The sequence below is a fragment of the Pinus tabuliformis genome, chromosome 4_2 (genome assembly GCF_031772625.1).
Source record: "Pinus tabuliformis cultivar Carrire ecotype Pingquan chromosome 4_2, CPIR1, whole genome shotgun sequence".
Lineage (NCBI taxonomy): Eukaryota > Viridiplantae > Streptophyta > Pinopsida > Pinales > Pinaceae > Pinus > Pinus tabuliformis.
In genome coordinates, this window is record NC_142304.1 from 207,708,972 (window position 1) to 207,729,882 (window position 20,911).

General features: G+C 39.0%; 1 protein-coding gene across 2 annotated transcripts; it reads left to right on the top strand.

The window, feature by feature from the left end:
• The first annotated feature begins 1,132 nt into the window (after positions 1–1,132).
• LOC149168844 (pentatricopeptide repeat-containing protein At3g16610-like) lies at positions 1,133–5,238 on the top strand. Of its 2 annotated transcripts, none has more exons than XM_089428444.1 (2): positions 1,133–1,919; positions 2,310–5,238. In XM_089428444.1, the coding sequence occupies exons 1-2, from the start codon at positions 1,890–1,892 to the stop codon at positions 4,668–4,670; spliced, it is 2,391 nt and encodes a 796-aa protein (XP_089284570.1). In that variant the 5' UTR covers positions 1,133–1,889; the 3' UTR covers positions 4,671–5,238. The 2 variants fall into 2 exon arrangements, with proteins under 2 accessions (XP_089284570.1, XP_089284571.1); XM_089428445.1 differs by having other exon boundaries at positions 1,133–1,876.
• The last annotated feature ends 15,673 nt before the right edge of the window (positions 5,239–20,911 follow it).

The window sequence follows — 20,911 nt, forward strand, 5'->3', positions numbered from 1 at the left end:
TCTTACGTAATTTATCACGTCTTGATCGTCTTTACCTTTGTTTTATTTGCATAGTTTTTTGGGTGGGTATTTTATTCATTTTATAGTTAAGAGAATATCAAGTAGTGAGCACAATAATGAAACATAATAATATTAGCTTGTCCCTCTTCAGTCATGTGCAGAACTTTTGGCGCATGGAAAGTTTCACATTAAAAACATATTGGAGTTTGAAAAATTATTTAAATGTTTTTAAATATATTTTAATTGATAAAATATTGTAATTTAATAGTTAAGAGAAAAATGAGTTGTGATCAGAATGAAATGAAATGAAATTATATTTTAATGTCCATCACATTAAAAATAGTTTATGGGATTATCAGTTTTTTGCTTTTCGCCTTTTGCAATTCAAGTTTTTCCTTATCCAAAGGCAACGCCAAGAAACCAATGCTAACATATTCCCATAACTTTTTCGGATGTATTTGAATGCATCACATTCCAAAATGAAATGTTTTTCCGCTTTCACTGCCCCACATATGCAAAATGTACACACCCGTTCTTCCCAAGCCTCTTTAGGCCTTTTCCACCGTCCTGTTTCACATCAAACTTGATGCGAGTTGGTTCTTAATTGGGCAATAAGAACTTTTGCCCTCCACCGTATGTTAGCTCCAATGAACTCTTTTTGTTGTAAACCACAAATAAGAACTTTTGTCCTCCACTGTATGTTAGCTTCCATGAACTCTTTTTGTTGTAAACCACACATAGGGTTGAATTCCTCAATGTAGTACTTCTTTCTATCCAACTTTTTTCTCCATACCCGTTTATGAAACGTAATACTATTAATTGCGAAATATAACTCATTTAACCAATAAAAGTTAAAAATAAAATTAGAATTATAAAATTATTTTTCAATTTACTAAAAAAAAAATACAAATATTAAGCGTTTTCTCCATATTTTAATTAAAATTATAATAAACACAATTTTTTTTTAAAATAAACTCACTTCGACACAGATACTATAGCCGCTCGCTCTGAAGGCAATGCATGGACTAATAGTAATAATTAATGCAACAACTCTATACTATAATGCATTTAGTATGATATATAGAATTTAAATTATGATGAAAACCAGAAAATAATGTAAGCATTAGAAGCTCAAATGCATCAATTTTCCATTTCACAGACCTAAGATGTAAAATACCAAGCATACTTCCACACGATCAAGATTCCACCAGAAGGCTGAGATTCTTGACTTTGCTACTTGGCAAATGTTTAGGTGTATTTGTATTGGTATAAGTCCATTAGGATAGATTCATCTTTGATCCGTCTCCAGTTGCGAGATGAAACTGAGCTGCATATGATAATAAATACTCAGGTTTAAGTTGGGGCGGTGGGCTGCAAAGATGGTTCGAGGAAAATGGAGAATGGGCTGTATGCTCTAAACTACTACAGTACATTTTCACCTCAATCAATTATCATTTCATATCCATTTACTTTCGCGGACATTTTCACCTCAAATCAATTATCATTTCATATCCATTTACTTTTGCGGAATACAGGAGAGTGAAAATTCAGCCGCCATAGAACTCCATGAATTCTCCAATGTATACCCACTGGATTAAAGTACAAGAACTCCATGGAATTCTCCAATGTATACCCACTGGATTAGAGTACAAGAAGAGCGGAATGAATATCATATTCACAGGGTTACAGGTGACACCAGATAGATAAGCATAAGGATAGAGGTGATGCATTCACAGGATTCTGAGAAAGAAGAGAAAAGACGATGGAAATGAAAGAATTATAAATGAATTAGTCCACAACATGCACTGTCCTCCTCTACTGCCATTTATTATTCAAACCTAAAAGTATTATGATGGAATTTGGAACATCTTCCTGGGTATGTTTAATATATGGCTTCCTCACATCCAAAATTCTTGCTCGTAAGTGGCTACTGAGGAAAGCAACTTATTTTTCATTTCAAAATTTTAGCTGATGCATGGCGTGCCTGGCACCTCACCTCACTGGCAAACTGAACATTTATTCTCTTCTTTATTTTGTTTATTTTCATGGCTTCTTCTACGAAGCCAATCATGGAACTGGCTTCATCTTTTCACAAAAATATTTCCATGCGCTTTTTGGGGTATAGTATTAATCTTGGGTTAATCCATTGTAGAGCTATAATGACTATAGCTGAAGAAAATCCCACCTGGAAATCAGGGGGAGCCAGTTTCAACTCGTTGGGTTGTGAAGAGGTGTATGGGTTTGGGCAGGGGTGCGGTATTTCTATTTCGTTAAAGCACAAAAACAATGTATATGTTTCTCTTTTGCAGGGATGCAATAACCTTACATTACTAAAGCAAGTTCATGCGCAGATATGCACAATTGGACTAGAACAAGACAGTTTCTGGGGCTACAAACTGATGAGGATGTATGCTATGTATAGCAATATGGAGTTTGCACACAAAATGTTTGACAGATTGCCCAAACCAGATATTAACTCATGGAATCTGATGATTAGAGGGTATGCCAGGAACGGGTTCTACGAGGAAGTGCTCATGCTTTATCGCCAAATGCGGCAGGAAGGCATACAATCAGACAATTTCACATTTCCCTTTGTGCTCAAGGCATGTGCTCGCCTGTCAGCTCTGCGCACGGGCCAGGAAATTCACGCAGTTATAATCGGAACTGGATTCGAGTCCGATGTGTTTGTGGGGAATTCACTCATAACTATGTATGCTAAGTGCGGATGCATAGAATTTGCACGCCAAATGTTGGATGGAATGCCGAAAAGAGATGTAGTTTCATGGAATGCAATGCTTGTTGGATATGCCCAGAATGGGTATGCCAGCGAAGCCCTGGAGCTCTTCAATCAGATGCATCTGGCGAACATGACAACCAGTTCAGTAATGATGACGTCTTTAATCCAGGCGTGTGCTCATTTAGGAGCCTTGCCACAAGGCCAGTGGATCCATGAATACATTGTTCACAATACAGGGTTTGAGTGGGATGTGTTCGTGGGGAGTTCTCTTATAACTATGTATGCCAAGTGTGGGAGAATAGAGCTCGCACGCCAAGTTTTTGACAAAATGCCTGAAAGAGATGTTGTAATATGGAATGCAATGATTGATGGATATGTTGAGAATGGAAATGTTAATGTACCTTTAGTACTCTTCCATGAAATGCGGCTTGCACAAGTTACACCTGACTCAGTCACCATGCTGAGTGTAGCACAGGCATGTGGTCATTCAGGAGCCCTGTGGCGTTGTAAGTGGATTCATGCTTATGTTATTAAAAGGGGATTCAACTTAGATGATGCTTTGGGGACTACTCTAATAGACATGTATAGCAAATGTGGGAGTATAGAAATTGCACGCCAATTGTTTGACAAAATGTTGAAGAGAAATGTTGTCTCATGGACTGCAATGATCGCTGGGTATGCCCAGCTTGGATGTGTTAATGAGGCATTAACATTTTTCTATCAATTGCGGTTAACATACATGAAACCAGACTCAATCACCATGGTGCATGTTCTGCTTGCATGTCTCCAAGTGGGAGCTTTGCGACAGAGCAAGTGGGTTCATGGCTATATAGTTAAAAGTGGATTTGATTCAGATGTTGTGGTAGAAACTAACCTTATAAATCTCTATGCAAAATATGGAAGCATAACTACTGCACGCCAACTGTTTGACAAAATGTCTAAAAGAGACGCTTTTTCCTGGAATGCAATGATTGTTGGCTATGCCCAAAATGGACATGCAATTGAGGCAATAGCACTTCTTAATCAAATGCAACTGGAGGATATGAAACCTAATTCTGTTACTATGGTGAGTGTGCTCCCGGCATTTTCTGATCTGGCAATTCTACATCAATGCAAGTGGATCCATGGTTATATCATTAAAAGAGGATTCGAGTCAGATGTGCATGTGGGAAATTCCCTTATAGACATGTATGGCAAAGTGGGAAGCATAGATTTTGCATTCTGTCTCTTCAACAAAATGCATATAAAAGATGTGGTCTCATGGACGGCAATGATTGCAGGATATGGAATGCATGGCTACGGTGATGATGCCCTTGCTTTATTTTGGCAAATGCAACAGATAGGAGTGCAACCTGATGGAATCACTTTCGTGTGTGTCTTGTCTGCATGCAGCCATGCAGGTCTGATTGATAAGGGATGGAAAATATTTGATAGCATGATTCAAGATTGTTGTATTACACCCAAGGTGGAGCACTATGCCTGCATGGTTGACCTTTTTGGCCGCTCTGGGTTTGTGGATAAGGCATACGATTTCATTGAAAAGATGCCATTAGAACCTAGTATTAGTGTATGGGGAGCCTTGCTGAATGCTTGCAGAATTTATAACAATACTGAGCTAGGAGTACGAGTTGCAGAACACCTTCTTGACTTGAAGCCTGAGAATTCTGCATGTTATGTGCTGCTGTCAAACATCTATGCTGCAGCTGGAAGGTGGGATGATGTAGCAAAGGTGAGAACAATAATGAAAGAGAGGGGTTTGAAGAAGACTCCAGGATTCAGCTCGATTGAGGTAAACAACAACGTGCATACATTCTTTGTGGGAGACAAATTACATCCAGAATCTGAGAAAATTTATGGAATTGTAGATTCTTTATATGGGGAGTTGGAGGCAGTAGGGTATGTGCCCAACACAAATTTGTGCTGCATGACGTAGAAGAGGAAACAAAAGAACATATGCTCTACAGTCACAAGTGAGAAGCTGGGTATTGCATTTGGGCTTATCAACAGATATCCAGGAATCCCTATCTGAATTATGAGAAACCTTTCATGTATGCAGCGATTGTCACAGTGCTCCTAAGTTGATCTCTAAGATGGTTTGCCAATAGATTATTGTGAGGGATGCAAACCATTTTTACCATTTCAAGGACGGATTGTTTTCTTGTGGAGACGGTGACACTAACTTAAAATAGTAACACGATCGAGCATGAACGGATAATTGCCGACACATGTTTGGCTAATAAGACTCACTAACTCGAAATCGAGCTGGATACAAGTAACAAGTATTATATCTAAGCCTCACCAACTCAAAATCGAGCTTGATGACAAATAACAAATATTATGTTCAGTTTCTACAGGCTTATGTATATTGCTTGCCTAGAATCAATGCTTTTGACTGTAGATGGTGTTTTTATTTCTAGTAAAATATTGATGTGCATTGGCTTTGACTAGGCAAATTGTTGTATGAGATGACTATATTAGCTAAAGTCATGAGAAATATACATAGATATCCCATAGCATACTCAGAGGATTGCTAGTAAAGTATTTTCGACCATATCTGTAATGTAAAGGTTGCATTCATTATCATCATGCTGTTTACTGATTAATTGTATATGTTAGTGTTCCAGAATTATTGCATATGATATTTCCAAATCAACTTTTATATGGTCATTTTGTATCTCTGTATCAGCTGTATCACAAAAATCTGAGTTGAATTTGAATTGACATTGTTGCCAATTTGAATAATATTAGAGACTGCAAGTTAACTGATAACTTCATTAACATTTCCTTTGCTCGAAATTGTTTCAATCTATGATTGTTTATATAATCGTCTTACAACTTGTATACTTTTATAGAGGAGTGTGGTTTCCTAGCATGCTTATGTATGAAATTAGGCTAGAGATAAATGGCAGGAATTTGACTGATTTTAACGTTTGAGCATTTTCAAAGCATTTCAGGTTCAGCTAAATAAAATACTTAGCTTGTTGTTTGTCTACTTTACAGTTTCCAGCAGCAAACAGAATTTACTTTTATACTGAAGTCTAGCTTTGAACTCTTAAATAGAACTCTACACATGTATCCTTTCTATTAAGAGTGCTGATTTTTGTCTGTTCATTTTCTTTTCGACTGTGACTGATGCTTGTTCAAAACAATGTTGTCAGACTCTTTTCGGACTCCTGAATCTTGCCAAGTCCACTGAGTCGCCGCTGAAAAGAGTAACTCCTAGACACTCTTCTGTCATAATCCCCACTTGCCAGACTCCTCTGAAACTTGCCAACACATATTCTGAGTATTTTTTTTTCTCTTTGCCAAGTCTGAAAGATTCTGCTGAGTCTTCCTGAGTCACAGCCCAGCCGAGTCTTAGAAGAGTCCAAGTCTGACAACATTGGTTTGAAACAATTTCTTTTTCAAGTCAGGTCAGCACATCTTCCTGTCCTTCCCACAATATTTATGTATGTGTCCATGTGTGTAGGATGTGGATGTGGATGTGGATCTATTGCCTACTTTATTTCGTTTGAGTGAATCAATCATTGTTAAGATGAACTTTACAACAAACCAGTTTGTAACTGAGGTGTCATGAACATACCTCTCCACAAAAAAGCTGAACCCTTGTGCAATACAAAAGTTGTTTCATCTATGGAATGAAAATTTTGTTTGATACTACCAGATTCAAACTGGATCGAGAGAAGTTTTTGTCCAATGTTTATTGAGAGTAAAACTAGTCTTTTAACTAGATGTTCTGTATAGGCAATTGTTAAAAATGGTCAACTAAGGTCAAATTCCACTATAGACAGCTCCTTTGTATGAGATGATGATGGCATTGGATTCCTCTTCTCGAGGACCAATTTTGACCTTTCGAGAGGACCAATTTTGACCTAAAGCACGATGGATTTTGATAGGCAGAAATGTATATTTGAAGTCAAGCCCACAATGTTGGTTTTGGTCAAGGTCAGCCCCACAGTCATGTAGGCTCATGAAGCCCAAAAGACATGACCTTTGACCCACATTGAATTGTATAAATATAAGATGAGTTCACAACTTCACTCCATTTTGGCATCATCACACATGACTTTCTCTTTCCTCTCATGATGGATTCGACTTTCTTTGAGAAACTATCTCTCTCCCATACGTGCGAATTTTTGGAGGACGAATTTCCTGTGATTTTCTGCGGTTGACTTTTCCAGTACACAGCAGCATTGACCAGCGTTGACCAGGCACTTTGACCAACTGTTTGACTGCGACTTTGATGGATTATTACTCTGCCAGCTAGGCCGCACTTGTGAACAAAGGAACCAAGCACAAACTGAGGTGTTTGACCACAGATCTGAGGCAGGTTTAACCGCAGACCGTTGACCAAGTTTTGACCAGACTTTTGAAGGCTGCCTTGACTGCATTTTCACTGCCTAGAGAGGGTGAATTTCTCTCTCCTTTTACCAAGTAGATTGGGCTGATTTTACTGAGCTGTTAACTGTTGACTGCTGACTGGTTAGGGCAGCTTTGACTGTTGTTGACTTCTGCATATGTGACTTTGACTTTTGGACTGGATTGGGATCATCTATGGCAAGTCAATATATTGAGTTTGACTAATGTATCATTGTACTTATGGATTTCTCTCTCTCTGAATATTTGATATTATCAAGAAGAAAAGATCTGTGGGTTTCCCCCTTGTCAGGTTTTGCCCTGGCTTTAAGCCTAAATCATGGTGTCCTCTTGTCTTGGCTTGTCTTCTGCATTTATGTTTGATGTTTTTTCATCAGTTACTGTCATATGATAATGGTCAACGTGATTGCTAATGGATTAATGGAATTAATAATGGGCTAATGGATTAAAGAAGTTACTGACCTTTGACCTAAGCAAAGAACATGTTAACTCAAAAATTAACATGGTATTAGAGCTAGCTGAGGTCAAGCCCAAGCAAGAGGAGGAATGCAATCTCAAGAGATGAAGCAGTGCACTGTTAATGTATTTGAAGTATCTTGTCGCAAGCCTTAGAAAATATGAGAGGTCTCAAAAAATAATACAAGTCTAGGTATATGCAAGAGCTGGGCTAAATAGCTCATGAAGGCCATTAATCAAATCTGAAGATGCTAAAGTCCTCCTTTAGCAGCTAAACCACGTGTCATGATAAGAAGTCTATGAAGAGTTTTGTTTTAAAAATTTGTTGATCTGAGTCCAATCTTCTCATTTGATAAAGAAGTCAACCGTATGTTTGAAGATTTGATCCCTTTGCCACCTCTGCATCAGAATTCTGAAGCTAGCAGTCCTTCCATCCAGTCACCTGTGCTCACATAAATTCAAGTCTTGTAAACAAAGATGTCCAACAAGCAAATTTGTTGAGGATCAAATAAGTGACTCTAAGGATACATATATTTATTTAGATTTGATCAATGAATTAAAGAGAGTCCTATGGAGCAATTAAAAACCGAGTTGTTGGCCTAGTTCTCTGAACCATTAAGAAGAGCCAAGTGTTCCTATTGTTCTGAGCACAAGAAACAATAAAGGTCTGCTATGCAATGGAGCTATCTCTCTTTTACATTCTGGGCATAAGTATGCTTTTGGATAAGTCTTTTGAAAAGAACTTTATTCTCCTAAGAGGCCAAGAAAAGTGCAAGAACACAAGAATATGCCAAAGGTCATTTCATGAAGCCAACCTTGGAGAAAGGATTACTATGTTCTCGATCTTGTGGTATGGAGGCCGAAATGTTATGGCTCAATGAACTCTGTATTATATTCTCTCTCTCGCTCTTCAATTCAGACAATGAATCTGACCTATTCATGCCTCTGTGTTCTCTGAGTTATTGAAGAGAAAAAGTTTTGTTAATGTTGATTGTTTTATCTAAGAAGATGCCTACTTATTCCTTATGTTTGTAATAAGGCCGAGAAGCCTATGTCACATAAAGCACTGCTATATACTATCATGCTCTGTGAATTTGGCCGACCAGTATAGGTCACTGGAGTTGTGATTTCTTGATCTCCAGGCTATAAAAGAAGAAAGGTGGTGGACTTCTCATTCCACATATTTGTAAAGAAGCCGAGAATCTTTTAAAGGACAGTTCTAAGGCCCTCCATAATTTAAGGAAGTCGAGATTTTGTATGCATATATTTGCAAGCCTTGAAAAGACAATCAGTGGGCATCCATGTCTATATTAGTAAAATCAAGGAACCCTATTTTGTGTATTGAAGAAGAGGCCAAGTCCTTATCACTGTTACAAGTGCATATATATATATATATATATATATATATATATACAAGTGTTAAAAGCATGTTCCATTCGAGCCAACTTGCAAATCAATAAGGAATATATATTCATGTCTTTGAAACCTTCGTAAGAGGTGCCCTGAAGCCAATGAAAATAGAGGATGCAGTTATGAGAAGGGATGGTCCCTTTAGACATCAATCTGAAATTTTTGAAGAATAGTAAAAGCCCTCCATAATGTCATTATCTAGCAGTTGATGTGATTTTGTTGAGAAGGTTTAGTGGCAGCCCTCCATGTGATCCTATTTTTGTCTAGCAGCTGAAGCAAAGGAAGTTCATCCAAGAAAATATGCAGCTCCTTTGTGTTGACACCATAGTACCCTTGGAAGTCTGGAAGATAGAAGAAGTGCGAGGCACTTTGGAGCAGACCCCTGTAGCAGCCTGTATGAACATAAAATCAGAGGAATGGTATCTTTCAAGGTGCCTCGTGAAGAACACATTGGAAGAAGGATGTGCATGGCCGATCCTATGTCTTGGCGAGCACGATGAGCAGAGGGAACTGTGAGGACCCTGATTTTGACATCTTGATTAGGTCATTGGGCACTTTGATGCTTTGAGCCAGGATCTTATGAAAGACGGTCTTATGAATATGGATGTCTGGATGCGAAGGAACCCTCCTCATCATGGATTGGGTAATTTAATGCATTGGTTGCAGTCATCTAGCAATGAAGGATAATGCAACTGTTGTGGGATAATCTCATGGGAGGATTTCTTCACTTTGGTTGAAGAAAGATCATGTTGCTTCTTCATAGTTTACTCTGTGATCTGAAGCAAGCTTCCTAGAAGTTTGTTGTTGCAGTTGCCTCGTGGAAAGTCTCATCCCTTGCATGAGAAGCTCATGATTGAAAGCTAGATGATCACGTGAAGCAAGGCTTTAGAGGGAGCTATAGAATCCTTGGTAGTATGACCCAATGACTCTTCTTGCCCGATGTTTATTGATGAAGGCAAGTCATGGCAGCTGATTATGATTATGATGACTCTGATGATGCCTTGATATATCCCTGTTACTTGAGAGGTTGCATGGAAGCTGCATGATTATGATTGATGACTTTGGCACATGGACCTAAGGGTCTATAGCAGGAAAAGGGATAGGTTACAAGTGGCTCAATGATTATGTTTTGGCAAGGTCACTTTCCCTATATTCAAAGGGAGTTATGGACGAGCCATGTTGATTGGATTGTAAAGATGCAGCTATTGATGATGTCTGATTGATGATGCTCTCATTTATCAATGTAAGAGGGAGTTGAATTTTAAAGTTAAGGTGGAAGACCTAGCCTTGATGCACTATTTCCTGCACTTAAAGGTCTTAATGAGATGGAGAAGTTGTTAGTCTGCATATGTATATCTTGTGGGATCCTTGGTGTTCTTGATAAACACCCTATTAGTCATATGCCTCGCTATGAAGACCTTGAGTTTAAGTATGGGTGAGCCTCAAATATTGGATAGTTGCTTATTGAGATATCTCTATGATTCTAATATCTATAATCTAAGATACACTGCCAGAATCTAAGATTCCATGGATATTCTGATGCTGGTTCGGTTGGCAGTATGATGGATGGAAAGAGCACATCTAGTGTTATATCTTTTAATTTGGTTGCTCTGGAAGCACTGTTGAGGTTGAATTTATATAATAGCAAGTATGGCTTATTTTAAAGCCAGTTGGTTGAGGAAGCTCTTTAGTGAGCCATTTGAGCATGTGTTGGTAACCATCGTTGTATATTGCGATATTCTTGAGTGGGATTCATTTTTTCAAAGAATCCATGTTCCATGACAGCTCCAAGTATTGGGTACCTCTCTATTTGGATATGGTACAACAGAGAGCAATCAAGCTCTATCATTTCTGGTTGGATGTGCAAATTACTGTCATCCTTGCATAGCCTCTTGGTAAGTTCAAGATTATCTTCCTTCAAAGAGAGGCTGGGAGTTGTGGATAGACCCTACTATGAGGGTCCCGACTGAACATTGAGATCTGGGAGCTCCAAGGGGCCTGGGGTACTTCTTGGAGCTATGTGCGACCATAGGGTGAGTGGTTCACCTTCCCTATAGGTACATTGTGTACAGGGTGAGTGGTTCACCTTCCCTTGTGATACTCCATGATGATATATGAGAGCATAGGGTGAGTGGTTTGCCTTCCCCTATAGCTGATAATATATGCATAGGATGAGTGGTTCACCTTCTCCTATGGCATATGAGCAGGATGGGTGGTTCACCTCTCCCGCGGATGCCCTAGTGAGAGATGCATATAGGCATCTATCGGTTGTCACATGTGGGCATGTTGGTTGGACATGGTTCATCCTTTCCCACATGTAGGATGCTCATTCTCTATGATCAATGGTTGACATGTCAGTGGGACATGGTTCTTCCTTTCCCCATGTGTAGGATCCTTCCTACGGTTATTGGTTGGCATGCATGTAGGACATGCTTCATCCTTTCCCTACTTTTGGTGGTTTGCATGTGTGTAGGATGTGGTTTATCCTTTCCCTACGTTGGTTGTGACATGTGACTGTAGGATGTGGTTTATCCTTTCCCTACGTGTGGTTGTAAGCAGGATGTGATTTATTCTTCCCTGCTATTACCCCATCATCATCCTACACATGTTATCTGGGACACATAGGAAGTACCTCTCATCTGGCCAATGAGTTAGGAAAAGTGGTTAGGGACCATATCACTACCGATAGATGCATCTTGTATTGTCGTACTCCCTATGACTAGGATGCATGGTGTTCAACACGGTCTTGATCTGGGATCAAGCTTGGATGGGGTTCTACCCCTGGACATGAGGATTTGCCTTTGTCATTTCCGAAGGTGGCAAGGTCTTATGACTCACCTTCCAGGATCTTTTCTTCTTGATCTATGATATCAAATCTTCAACAAAGATGAGATGTGATGTGATCATGGTACATGATGATTATGATATGATGATTATGATGTCAGCGATGTGATAGCAGCATGATGGTTATGATGGCAACAATATGATGGCAGCGTGATGATGGGTATTGGCAGGTGGAATTCCCCTTAGTTGAAAGGGAGTGTTAAAAATGGTCAACTACGGTCAAATCCCACTATAGACAACTCATTTGTATGAGATGATGATGGCATTGGATTCCACTTCTCGAGAGGACCAATTTTGAGCTAAGGCATGATGGATTCTGACAACAGAAATGTATTTTTGAAGTCAAGCCCACAATGTTGGTTTTGGTCAAGGCAGTCATGTAGGCTCATGAAGCCCAAGAGACATGACCTTTGACCCACATTGACTTGTATTAAATACAAGATGAGTTCACTCCATTTTGGCATCATCACGCACATGATTTTCTCTTTCCTCTCATGATGGATTCAACTTTCTTTAGGTAGCTACATCTCTCCCACGTGCAAATTTTGGAGGAAAATTTACCGAGTTTTGGCCAGACTTTTGAAGGCTGCGATGACTACATTTTGGCTGCCTACAGAGAGTGAATTTCTCTCTCCTTTGACATAATAGATTGGGCTGATTTGACTGGGTTTGGTAACTGTTGACTGCTGACTGGTTAGGGTAGCTTTGACTGCTGTTGACTTCTGCAAATGTGACTTTGACTTTTGGACAGTGGATTGGGATCATCTATGGCAAGTCAATCTATTGACTTTGACTAATGTATCATTGTACTTATGGATTTCTCTCTCTCTGAACATTTGATATTATCAAGAAGAAAAGATCTGTGGGTTTTCCCCCTTGTGGGGTTTTGCCCTGGCTTTAAGCCTAAATCATGGTGTCCTCTTGTCTTGGCTTGTCTTCTGCATTTATGTTTGAACTTTGATGTTCTTCCATTAGTTACTGTCATATGATAATGGTTAATGTGATTTTTAACGAATTAATGGAATTAATAATGAGCTAATGGATTAATGAAGTAACTGACCTAAGCAAAGAACATGTTAACTCAAAAATTAACAGCAATTCATTTATGGCGTCTGCCTATAAAAAGACATTTAGCAAGTTCTTGGCTTCCCACTCAATAATTGAATTATAACATGAGGCAGAAATTGTTTCAGCTATGAAATGTGAATGTTGTGTGATCCTGCATGGTCATGCCCTTACTTCAAGCTTCAAACTTGATCCATAGACATTGTCTCCTAATAATTTGACAGCAATACTAGTCTTTTTGGTATGTGTTTTGTTGGCATTTCATTCTGCTACTCAGTCTGTCAAAAGAAATTGGTGGATGTAGTGAAAATGATAAGACATCATCCATTGTTTTCCTTTCCTCGAGGAAAGAGAGGTAACTATAAAAAATGTGATGGATCACTGCAATACCCACCAAAGATGCTAGCAACCATTTTTCAAGCAATCCCACAAATACTAATTCAAATTCTATTCTGAAAGGAAGGAATTATGGTGGCTTTCACAATAATCTTGCAGTTCTACTTGAGCTTACCATGCTTTCTTAATTGTACTCCAATATTGAATAGTGTTAACAATTAGCTGACCTCATCTTTGATACTATTAGCCAACCTATTTAAATGAATTATCCCGATAAAATTATAATGGAAATGTTTATATATTTACCCCTTAAACCTTGAAGCAGGTCTCAAAATCATTCTGTCATATAGTCTTGGAGACAAGACTGCAAGTTTATGGTCAGAAACATTGTCCAAAGTGAAGAGAATGCAACTTATCCAGAAAACATGGGTACAATTTCAGAACAAGTCAGGAAACATTATTTCCAAAAATGTTGTTTTGAACAATTCACAGAGTTCATTTCGACTTCGTTTGTACTAGAGCAATAAATAGATTCTGTTATGCTCTGGTCGCTGATCATGTTAGAGAATAACTCTTCAATACATAAATGTAATAGGCTATTTAGGGATTCTGTTTTAGAGTACAAATAGCTCATGTATAAGTGCTGTTAAGGATGATTAGCTGTAGGTTAATGAGTTAAAATAGGGAGGTTAGTTGCTGTTGAAGCTGGAATCTTTCAGCAGGACTCCACTACTGTGTTTGTGTATAAATAGAGGTACCTGTGAATAAAGAATTAGTGAAGCATCTTTGTGTGCACATTTTGTATCGCTGCAATATGTATGTTTCTCATTATTTATCAGGTCACACTCCCAGCTGTAGAATCCAGATGATTAACATGTTGGTCTCCTTGTTGGACAGTAAGTAAATAACTGTGGAGATCAAGTCATCAGTCAATCGATGTGAATTGTGGTGTAGTAACTGGAGTTGGAAAGATATTTGACTAATGTAGTCAAGTTTGGTCTCGTGCTAGATGAATAAGCTATGTAATCTGCTCATATAATCAAATATTGAGACTTTACCTTCTATTTATATGTATTTATGTTTAAATTTGAAGCCACATTGTGACTTAAGGAAATGTTTTGACCTATATAACTTTAGGATGATTTTTGGGTTCAACTGAGTTCCACAAAATTTCAATGCAAGAGGGAAGAAATAAAAGGAGCAAGAGAATACCTTGAGGATGCAGTTATCACTCTAAAAACTGTTTACAGTTTCTATGGTGAAATGATATATGTTGGCATTATGGCTAAAGTGTTGTCCTTGATGGCAACCCATTCAGGTGATAGATCACAGTACTTCAAGTCAGCAGCAAAGATTGATGATCAGCTATCAAATATTGAAGAAAATAAGGGGTACGTAGGTACACCTTGCATAAGGTGCGTACACGCAGGTCAGTGTTACATAAAGTGCGTACATACCCGCAGTTATCCCGTTCACGAGGTGCGTACCTCCAGTGCACACATTTCAAGGCAAAGAAATTCACATATGGGGCTTTCTTATGTTTTACTCTTGGTATTTAGCCGATGGTATTGTGTTATTATGGTGTCAGCTCATGGTATTGATCTATGATTTAAGGAAGAGCTTTCCTATATAAAGCAAAGGAGATCATTTGGCTTGAGCATGTTTTTGGTTGAATATCTTATGAGGGCTAGATCTGGTCTAGATCTAAATAAGGCGAATCTACTGATGGACCGAGATCTCTTCGGCGCATGTTCAGATCTGTAGATCTGACTGTCTGGATTATTTCTGAAGTCTTGAAATCATCTATGCCCGAAGGTACGCAGGTACAGTGAGAGAAAAGTGCGTACATACGCAGGAACGAAGCGTTTCAGGTGCGCCGGTACGCAGGCACAAAAGGGTTTCAGGTGCGACGGTACGCAGGCACAGAAGGGTTTCAGGTGCGCCGGTACGCAGGCACAGAAGGGTTTCAGGTGCGCCGGTACGCAGGCACAGAAGGGTTTCAAGTGCGTCGATACGCAGGCACAGAAGGGCTTCAGGTGCGGAGGTCCGCAGGCAGTTCAATGGACTCAGAGCGAGGTACGCAGGCTAGCAGTTGAGCAGGGTGCGTACGTAAGCAGGCGAGCAGTTGAGTAGGGTGCGTACTGTAAGCAGGCAAGCAGTTGAACAGGGTGAGTACTGTAAGCAGGCCAGCAGTTGAGCAGGGTGCTTACGTAAGCAGGCGAGCAGTTGAGCAGGGTGCTTACTTCTCTTAAAATCTTTGTTTATCATTGTTGTGTTCTAGGTTTGGTCCTATTATTGTTGATCTGGTTACTACAGTTGACTGGGTGATTCTCTTATACTTGATGATTATTTGATGCTTATGGATCCAGTTTGAAAATTTATGAAAAGTGGTCCTTGTAAGAAAAGAAGTAGGGGGTTGTAGCTCCCTTCCAGGAGAGACTGGAAAACGAGAGAGAGAGTTGTAGCTCTCTGCAGGTTGCAGCCTGCGTACTGGTAAAGGACTGCACCAGTACAAAACCATTGTAAAAGGAGTTTCTAATTTGAAAGAAGATAGAGACATATTGCAGCAGGTGGTTTTCACCCACATTGGGTTTCCACCTTACATCTTGTGTTCTTTGGTGTGACTATCTGTTTTCTTTTGTTCATGCTCATTATTTTATGGTACTGACATGCAAAAATAATTTTTAGATAATACTGATTCACCCCCCCTCTCAGTATTATTTCCAACAATTGGTATCAGAGCAGGTCCTTCAGAGAAGCTTGATCGCTTGAAGGTAGATCGTTCATCATGAGCAACTACGAGAGAGAAGCATCAATCAGGCCACCGGTTTTTGATGGGACAAACTTCAATTATTGGAAGGTAAGAGTTACTGCCTATCTTCAATCTCTTGGTACAGAAGTTTGGGACATCGTAGAGATAGGCTACGCTTTTCCTTCAGCTACTCCTACAGAGGCAGCCGAGAAAAAGAAGTATGAAACAAATGCGAAAGCAGTCAGTACTCTATTAGGATGTATATCTCAATCAGAATTCATGAAGGTAATGCACTATAAATCCGCAAAAGAGATATGGGACAAAATTGTCACGAGCTATGAAGGAGATGAACAGGTAAAGCATGCTAAACTTCAAACTCTCAGAATTCAGTATGAGACTCTCAAAATGTATAATGATGAAAGTGTGGCTAACTATTTTCTTCGGGTAGATGAGGTTGTTAACTGTATGAAAAATTTGGGTGAAGAAATAAAAGAGGCTATTGTGGTTGAAAAGGTTCTAAGATCATTGTCCCCCAAGTTTGAATCTAAAGTATCTGCAATAGAAGAAAAGGAAAATCTACGAATTCTTACTATGTCTCAGCTACATGGAATTCTAACTTCTTATGAAATGAGAAAGGGAGGTCCATCAGACAGAAGAGAAGCTGCTTTCAAGGCATCAGGCAAAGGAGATTATTATGAAGCGAGCCACGTCCCAGAAGAAGAGGAAGAAGAATCAAATTTTGTCAGAAATCTTCAAAGGGGTTCTGGAAGGTTCAGAGGTAAGTTACCTTTTAAATGCTTTGCTTGTGGAAGAGTAGGTCATTATGCTGCAAAATGTCCTTATAAGGATAAAGGAAAGGAACCTGCTAGATGGAACAAGAAACAGAATGCAAATAAGAAAAGCTACTACACTCATGAAGATAGTGATGGTCTATCAAACAGTGATGAAGATGAACAAGGTAATGAATATAAGTTGTTAATGGCATTTGAAGATGATGATTATATGGATGCTATAGATGTGGATAACCTTTATGATGAAATTACTAGACTCAAGAGATGTATAGAAGAAAAGAACATGATCATTGATACTCTACAATTTCAAATTGATGAAAAGGAAAAACATCTTGAAAAATTAGAAGGTGAAATTGTTGGTCTTAGAAAAGAGATTGAGAAAACAAAAGCTATTAATCTCAAGTTTGTCAAAGGATCTGAAACTTTGGATGAGATTATCAATGTGCAGCGGTCTCCACTAAACAAGACAGGTCTGGGCTATAATGGAGAAACTTCTCAAGCATCCACCTCAAAAAGTTATCTTGATGCAGCAAGAAGAAATGAGCAAAAGCACAATGAAGATCATCAGGTAAAGCAGAGACGAATTACAAACAGAAACTATCAGGGGCAATCCATCTTAAGGGTGAACAAAAGCTACAACCAGCCACAGGTAAAATCTTCTCAATTTGGTTCAAGAATAGATGACAATAGAAATTACAATCAATTGGCTGGTAGATTCGATAACCGCAGAAGTTTCTTCAATGGACAATGCTTTTCTTGCCATAACTTTGGTCACAAAGCAGCTCAATGTGTTGCATATAAAACGATCATGACTAGGGAAGCTCAAAAACAAAGAAGTATGACGGGGATTACAAAAAGGACCTATAACAACTTTTCGGTTCTTGAAAATGAAGTTGAATGTTCTATTTGCAATAACTTTGGTCATGAAGACTCTGAATGCAGGAGCAGGTTTCAGCAGAAAAAGGAACAAGCCTCAAGCACCAAAACATGGAGAATAAAGGAACCTCAAACAGAAAGATGTGGGATAGCATTTTATGCAGAGGGACAGGAAAATCTATGGTACATTGACAGTGGATGTTCGAAGCATATGACAGGTGATAAAGAAAAACTTGAGTCTTATTCTACTCTAGAAAAGGGAAAGAAAGTCTCTTTTGGAAATGATACTCCTGCAACTATAAAAGGAAAAGGCATTGCTCAGTTAAAAGAAAAGGTCAAGGCTAGAAATGTTTTGTATGTTGATGGATTGAAGCATAATCTTCTAAGTGTCAGCCAGATGTGTGATCAAAGAACCGAGGTTATATTCAGATCAAATGGATGTCTTGTTCGTGATCTTGATACAGGTAAAACAGTGATCAAAGGCAAAAGAACTCCAAATAATCTGTACATATTTGAAGAAGGACAACAACAATGCTATCTGAGCAAGGATGATGAGCACTGGTTATGGCATCGGAGGTTGGGACATCTAAGCTTTTCACAAATAAGGAAAGCATGCAAATATCAGGCAGTTCGCGATCTTCCAGATATCAAAATTCCTGACAACACCATATGCAAATCATGTCAGTTTGGAAAACAAACCAGAACTAACTTTCCAGAGAAAGAAGGATCAGCTAGCATGCCTCTTGAGCTAGTACATACAGATACATGCGGTCATTTCAGGAAAAGAACACCTCGAGGAGAAGAATACTTGATATTATTCATTGACGATTTCTCCAGGTTTGTCTGGTTAGGACTTATGAAGCACAAAGATGAAGCATTCGAAAAATTCAAATCCTTCAAAGCCTTGGTTGAAAATGAATCAGGTCACAAAATTAAGTGCCTCAGATCCGACAGAGGTGGGGAATTTACTTCAAATGAATTTTTCGATTTCTGTGAAGAACATGGGATAAGAAGAGAATTCTCTACAGCAAGAACTCCTCAGCAAAATGGAGTTGTGGAAAGAATGAACAGAACAGTCCAACAAATGGCTCGTGCTATGTTTGATGAGTCAGGAACTCCCGCAACTTTCTGGGGTGAAGCTGCACATGCTACAGTTGTTATTCTCAACAAAACAAATGTCCGGGTGAACAGCACTCAAACTCCTCATGAGCTCTGGAGTGGTAGGACTCCTTCAGTAAAGCACTTCAAAATCTTTGGGAGCAAATGCTATATCAAGAATACTGATGAGCAGCTTGGCAAACTTGAACCTAGAGCAGATGAAGGCATTCTTCTTGGTTACTCTCCACATAGCAAAGCATACAAATGCTACAATAAAAGACTTGGCAGAATTGTTGACAACATTGATGTAGTGGTTGATGAGAAGGGATACATTCCTAGGCAAGTACATCATGAAGACATCGAAGAAGATGAAGGCTACCCCCAACGACAGAATGATGAAGAAGAAGAACCTCAAGAAGAACCTGAGGAGCAAACAAGAATAGAAGAAAATACTCCATCTAGATATGTTCAGAAGAACCATCCAGAATCTCAGATTATGGGGCAGAAAGAAGCAGGTGTACAAACAAGAAGAACAGTTGCAGAAGCTTCAAGCTATTTGGCATTACTCTCCTCTACTGAACCACAAAATGTGAAAGAGGCATGCAAAGATGAATGTTGGGTGAAAGCAATGGATGAAGAACTTGAGCAGATCGAAAAGAACAACACTTGGGAGCTGGTTCCTAGACCAAAAGATAAGAATGTTATCGGGACAAAATGGGTCTTCAAAAACAAATTGAATGAAAATGGAGAAGTAATTAGAAACAAAGCCAGACTTGTTTGTAAAGGGTATGCGCAGCAAGAAGGAATAGACTTTGAAGAAACCTTTGCTCCTGTTGCAAGACTTGAGGCCATCCGAATGTTCCTTGCTCTCTCAAGTTTTCAAAACTTCAAAGTATTTCAAATGGACGTGAAATCAGCGTTTCTGAATGGAGACTTGGAAGAAGAAGTGTACATTGAACAGCCAGATGGGTTCATTCTTGGAAATGATCCAAATCTTGTATGCAGATTGAAAAAGGCTCTCTATGGTCTCAAACAAGCTCCAAGGGCTTGGTACTACCGTTTGGACAAATATCTTCATCAACAAGGCTTTTCAAAAGGATCGACAGATAGCAATCTTTATATAAAAGTTGAAAATGACAAATTGCTAATACTTGTTGTGTATGTAGATGACATTATTTTTGGGAGCAATGAAGAAGCTATGAGTCAAAACTTTGCCTTGGTCATGCAGAAAGAATTTGAAATGTCCTTACTAGGAGAACTGACATATTTCCTTGGTTTGCAAATCCAACAAAAAGAAGGAGGAATCTTTTTATCTCAAACCAAGTATCTCAAACAGATTTTGAAGAAATATGGTATGGAAGATGCAAAACCAGTATGTACACCCATGGTCACAGGATGTAGCCTCAGTGCAAATGATGAATCTGCAGCAGTACATCAACCAACCTACAGATCTATGATATTTATTTGACAGGTACTCGACTAGACATCATGCATGCAGTTGGAATAGTTGGAAGATTTCAGGCAAATCCGAAGGAGACTCATCTTCAAGCAGTGAAGAGAATTTTCAAATATCTTCAAGGGACTCAAAATTATGGCTTATGGTATCCTAGAGATACAGATCTTACACTTCATGCTTATACAGATGCAGATTGGGCCGGAAGCGTGGATGACAGGAAAAGCACAAGTGGTGGTGCGTTCTTTATGGGTTCCAGACTGGTATCTTGGTTCAGCAAGAAACAGAGTTCGATTGCCTTGTCTACAGCTGAAGCGGAATATGTTGCTGCTGCATCTTGTTGCACCCAACTCCTTTGGATGATGCAGAATTTGCAGGATTTTCAAATCACTTGTACACCACCAATCCCCATCTTATGTGATAACACAAGTGCAATCAGCATCTCAAAGAATCCTGTCATGCATTCAAAAACCAAGCACATACCAATCAAGTATCATTTTCTCCGGGAACAAGTGCTTGAACAGAAGGTCAAGTTGGAGTATGTTCCTTCTAAGGAACAAGTTGCTGATATTCTCACCAAACCATTGCCCAGGGACACTTTTGAATACCTCAGGCAAAAGCTGGGGGTTGTTGATGCATCATCTTATTGCTGAACCTCTTCTGATTGATGGTACAGGTTCAGGGGGAGCATATAATTCATTGTTGGCATTATGGAG